At 37.0% G+C, this 6,041-nt stretch overlaps 1 protein-coding gene across 1 annotated transcript; it reads right to left on the bottom strand.

The window, feature by feature from the left end:
* Positions 1-964: 964 nt before the first annotated feature.
* Positions 965-4,125, bottom strand: LOC113079572 (protein tilB homolog). Its single transcript, XM_026251810.1, has 4 exons — positions 4,011-4,125; positions 3,433-3,575; positions 2,508-2,705; positions 965-1,213 (listed from the first exon to the last, which is right to left on the bottom strand). Exons 1-4 carry the CDS (start codon positions 4,098-4,100, stop codon positions 1,102-1,104), a joined length of 543 nt encoding a protein of 180 aa, XP_026107595.1. The 5' UTR covers positions 4,101-4,125; the 3' UTR covers positions 965-1,101.
* Positions 4,126-6,041: the final 1,916 nt, after the last annotated feature.

Genomic DNA, 6,041 nt, shown 5'->3' with positions numbered 1-6,041 from the left:
ATAAACCCAAAGTAAAGTTACACTGCTGTCATCCTGCAGTTCCTGGAAGGCTGATGATGAGAAGCTGCAGTAAGTGACCGAGAGGGAACATATAGACCCAGTTCTTCAGTCAGTCAGAAGAACGAGAGCTCCGGATGAATAGTACATCAAAACTGTTTTCTGCTTCTCATTCTTCATAAAAAGCACTAAATTGGTTGTATTTTGTGTAGCCTACCTGTGTCTGAATTGTTATGGACTTGATTTGCTGACAAACAAAGCCACTTTACAGTTGTAATAGTCTGTATAATTTTGTCAGATCTGTCATCCCTCTGCTATTCGCTTTCCTGCACACACAGTCTCCTCGGCTCGGGTTTCAGCAGTGCTGAAATTGACACCAAAATTATAACAAAACACTGAAGCGCATATGAATTACTGAAAGGATGAGCTGAATTTCACACGACAAAGGCAACTGAATGTGTATAAACATAGTAAATAAATCAATTTGGGGTGATCCCACACTGAAATTGGTTTAATGTTTATGTTGGCCATTCTGTTTGCCGTCATGTCAGGTTTTTGACGGCAGCTTGATCTGCACATTTGTCCTATTTTAAGTAAATTTGATATTATCAGTTTTGTCTGCCACTAACAGTGTCACGTGACTGTATCTGATTTAATCTCTGTGCTCCTTCTTTCACACCATGTCAGCCGGGCATCAAGCAATACCACCTAAGAAAGGACTTGTCTTTCAAAACAGTCCTCAGGACAAGTTTGCACTTAACAAAGCTCAGGGTTGGCATGTCATTGAGCACCAAATAGCCTGAATTACCTGCAACAGACATGCTTTGACCTTGAACACACCTAAATACAATGTGATAATTGTCTTTTCTCATTTATATCTTGGCTGCTGCTGTCCAAAGTCAAATGCAGGTTTATTTTGAGTTACTGAAATGTGAAAAAGTGAAGTAAAAGTACAAAAATAGCTTTATTAAGTGGTATAAATGTAGTTTTAACAGCTCAATAGAGTTTACAGAGCTAGAAGTGCATTTTAAGAGCTTTCGAGTTAATTCTGATGGTACATTACACTGGATTCAGATCTTGGCTTCAGGTTCTCCTGTTGCATCCTCAGAGAATGGTACAAGATCTGGACGCTGCTGGTGAAGAGAGAGGCATCGAATCCTCCTGTAGCTTTGGGATGCCATCCAGAACTTGGAGTTTTGGCAAACAGGAGAAAACACTGCAGAGGAAACGTGTCTCAAGATTAGACTTCGACTTAAGACAATTATTCTCTTGACTCTCTATGAACACTTGGAACGATCGATCACATCTTTGGTCAAAACTTTTTTTTTAATTATGATATTATCTTCAGGCATATTAACTTGGAACATAATGTGATTTTTGGAGACAGACTGTGTATGGCTTTTTAAATTAATTAAAAGCTGTAATTAGCTGATTAGTTTTAATCAATCTTCTTTTTTGACAGCAAGTTATTAAAAGCTCATTGGTGTTCTATATACCTTTGTGTGAAAAAAAGTGCACTTAATTGAATGTACACTTGTAGGGCACATCAAATCTTAAAAGTATATTTAAAAAAAAAAAAAAACTTTTCAATAGTATAATATTCATTAAATAAAAGGCCACTTAAGTATATGTAGTGAACACTTTTATGATTGTTTCTTTACATACTGAAAATGATACTTCACCCAAAAATGAAAACATTCTGTCATTATTTTCTTTCTTGTGTGAGACATAATTATTTTTTTAAAGAATGTTGGTAACCAAACAACAACTGGTAGCTATTGACTTACATAGTAGGGGGAAAATACTATGGAAGCCAAAAGTTACCAACAGCTGTTTGGTTGCCAACATTCTTCACAATATCTTATTTTGTTCCACAAGGAAAGAAATTCAAACAGTTTTGGAACAACATTTCATTTTTAGATTAACTATTCCTTTAAGTACGCAAGTCAAATGAAAAGTTTTATTTAAATCATGTCTTAATCATACTCTTATTGTTCTTTAAAGCACTTATTTTGACTAACTAAAACACATAGTAATTATAAATGTACCAAACTGCAGCTTCATAATTACAAATGTGTAATTAAAATATACATTAAATACATGACATACAAGTTTCAATAGTAATAACAACGTATATTTTAGTTTACTATAAATGCTTGTCAGTACGTGTAAGTTCGACAGTACATTTCTTAGCATATTTCCAAGACAATGTAAGAAATTAAGAAATTACCCAACTTAAATTGGGTCATTCTCAAGTTCAGCTAATTGCATTTAATATAAATTGTATTATAATTATTGCAATTATTTATTTGCACATATCATATAATAATCATTTAATTGCAAATTAATGAAAATAAGTGTCTGAAAACTACATTCAGTTCGCTCTTATGTTTATTATTTAAAAAAATATATATATTTCTGTAGTAAGTACTCTTTTTAAAAGCATGCTGACACATTTTCTACAAGGGTATAACTATAAGTAACATAATTTAGCTCTCTATTCCTCTCACCGTGAGCGGTAGTCCTCCAGAAACTGGCAGGGGTTGCGTTTGAGGGTCAGAGATCGGAGCGGCGTGCTCCTCAGCAGGGTCAGTTCGCCCAGAGAGGAAATACTGTTCTCAGACAGGCACAAGTGCTGGATCTCAGGAACCTTTGGCAGCTTACGAATGGACGTCAAGTTGTTCCGGTGAAGATTCAGGATTTTACATCTATAACAAATGCACATTCTCAATCATTCTCAAGTGCTGTTAGTAATGTTACACAGAGTTCTACTTCATATACACTGGTCCCAAAATTGATGCTTAAAATTGTATGAATGTCACTGCACTAGATGACAAAACAGGAAAGCAAGCAGGATAAATGTCTAATTATCTAGTGTCCAAATAGAAACTGCAACCACAAGTCTCGTTTAGCATGGCAACACCTAATTTACTAAGAAATGTAATTTTCCATTTTTAGTTTTCCCAGAAAAAGACACTTGATTCCAGAAATTGTCCTGAATATCTGTAGGACAAAAAAAGAGCAAACATCCTGCAATTTTACATTTCCCCCCAAAACTTCACAGAATCACAAATAATTTGAAAATCTGCAATGGTAAATTAATCTTCTATCAGTAAGACCCATATTCCAATAAAATAATGTGATTAAGGCTGTTTTTAAAGCTGAGTTTGATGCTTGTACATAATTAACAGTTTCCTTTGTACTGTAAAATAAACTCGTCATATGAGATTACAGCATTACATGTATTTTTACACAGCCATACACGCACTGTTACAAAACAACCAATGCAATATGACAGGACAGCCTCAAGGATCAAGAGGGAATTTGTGTTATATGTTATATGGTTATAACACACTTACAGTGTCAGCAGCGTTTAGAACGACACTCGTGCACTAAAATGAAAACATCTGCCAGTTGTAGAAGTTAGTTTGCTACCTTGGCAGTCTGACAGAGCTGAGATCTCTCAGTGCGTTATCCACCAGCTGCAGACGCTCCACCCGGATCAGTCTCCTCAGGATGCGGATGAAGTTCTCCAGCTGGTACGGATCTCCTAAGTCCTGATAAGACAAGTTCAGCACCTGGGATACAGCACAGAGACAGAACCATAAACGCATTACGAAGATAACCAGCTGGTTGAAAAGAACTTTTTTCCATTTTTATATATTTTCAAATGTCATTTATTCCTGTGATGCAAAGCTGTATTTTCAGCATCATTACTCCAGCCTTCAGTGTCACGTGATCCTTCAGAAATCATTGCAGAGATGTTGCAACAGTATATTGTGATATTCTCAATGTTACCCAGAAAACAGGATACAGGTTTAACCACTGATAAGCTACTACTAAATATTGTAGAAGCTTCTGTAAAGTTGCTTTGCAATGATTTGCATCGTAAAAAGTGTTATACTACTAAACTTGAATTGAATAATAAATTTCTTTAAAAAAGATAGATAGATAGATAGATAGATAGATAGATAGATAGATAGATAGATATAGATAGATGATTGCTGTCTCACCGCACAGTTCTCCCAGTTCTCCTGGAGTCTTTCCTCCCATTTCTGTCCTTCATCCTCCCTCCTCTTCCTCCTGCCTCCTCTGAGAAACATATCTTCACTGTTAATAGACAGCTCGTCTTCAGCAGGACCTGTTTGATGACATCACTGATGTGTGGCCAGAGACTGTATCTTATTCACACTGAGAAATATAAATATAATAGAAGGGTGACCCCGAATGACCTCTTACCCTCTCTGACCCTGGGGCAGGCGAGCTGGTCTCCACGGACATCATGTTCCTCTAGCCAGTGCCACGAGGCAAACCTAAACCGGCCGGACGGCAGCTGCATGGAACAAACACGATGACAGCATTCAGTGTTCGTAGAGACACGTGAGCTGTCAATCAAAGCACACATGATGCTTCGCAATTATACTGAGTTTGAATTGACTTACTGGAGTGGCAACAATGCCCGAGTCTGGAGTCAGTTCCACAGAGAAAGGAGTGTGTGTGTCGCCTAACTCAGAGTAGTGCGAGTGTGACTTTGGAAGACTTTCACTGCTGGTGTTCACTCCAGAGGAACTAGATTGAGAGAGACCGGAGCCATTAACTAACATTACAGAGGCCTAATGCTTAATGGATCAGATATCAGTACATTTACATTCAAATTTGATGTATTTTAATCACAGTTTGAATATATTTTTAACTAAGAGTAAATTTATAATAAAAATGTATTCAATTTCAAAACATTTGCACGAATAGAGTCCTTGGGAAAATCCTTGTTTGTGTCCCAAAACCTAGCGAGCTGACTATTTAGAAGGCATTTTGGGAATAAGCAGCGTGTATCATGTTACATGAAAATTTAATATGATTATAAAATTTAGGCTGTTAACCATTTAATACTCCACGCACCTACGCTTCCCCAGTGTGCTGCCTATGTAGGGCGCTCAGCAGGTTTTGAGACAGAGTTTGTGTGTAACGCGAGCCTGCGCGTCTTTACATCCGCTGAGCTGAGGTTCTGGTGTGGTTTACCGTGAACTCTGCACCCTGATCCGGATTAAAGTCACCCACGACACCCGAGCACACCGGCACATCATATCGGAACATTTTAGAATTTGTGCCCACATCTTAACGCTAGTAGTGGTTATTGATTATGTAGCTAGTAGGTCTATGTGTTGTGAAACTGCTGCCTGTAAATGCACATTGCTTTTTACTTAGCAAGTAATTTAAATAATATGTAGTAGTTATAAAAGTAATCGTTTATATAATGTCTAATAACTGTAACAATATAATAATAATTACTTTTTAGTCCATGAATAAATTAGCCCTAAATGTCGATCTTCATGTAGTAGCCTATTAATCTTCATTCCAGTGATAATTCCAATGAATTATGCAAAAAAAAAAAAAGACGATTAATAAGGAGTTACGCGTTTCCAGACGGTGTTCAGAAATAAAACAGCAAATGCGTTTAATATTAGGTCAAAACTTTTCCTACCTTTCGGACATGTCCGTTGGTTCTGACAAATCCCTTTGGCATTTCACACGCAGTGAAGTGAATTATTTACAAGGAATATAGCGCGGTTTAGCAGTGATGCTGGATGAATAAAGTGAGACAGGTGAGTGTGAGCTCTGCGCATGCGCGAGGCAGCGTCGGTTTCACTGATCCGAGGTCAGTCAGGGCGTCAGGTTGCACTTCAGTGACTTTTGGGAAATTTTTAATTGTATGCTGAGCCTGGTTGCATAAAAGGCTTTGATTAGTCTTAAAGTTAGTAATCTATTTTTTAAAGACGTTTAACGTTTACATTAAAAAGCAGCTTGGTCTAACTTGAACTTCTTACCCCTTAGCTAACTGCAAGTTGGTCAAACATGATCTTAAGACACCGTCTTAATGGCTAGGTTTATGCAACTAGCCCCAGGCTTTGTGAGAGAGACAATTCCAGCAGCAGTTTTAACATTATGCCTCTCGACAATTTTGTACTTTTAATCTGATTTAATCTAATTTAATTTATAAATGGTACACAGGACCATTTAAATAAACTGAAATGTATAAATTAATA

Source organism: Carassius auratus, unplaced genomic scaffold, assembly GCF_003368295.1.
Source record: "Carassius auratus strain Wakin unplaced genomic scaffold, ASM336829v1 scaf_tig00028583, whole genome shotgun sequence".
Classification (NCBI taxonomy): domain Eukaryota; kingdom Metazoa; phylum Chordata; class Actinopteri; order Cypriniformes; family Cyprinidae; genus Carassius; species Carassius auratus.
Note: the sequence above shows the minus strand (reverse complement) of the source record. Positions and strands in the feature narration are given on the sequence as shown.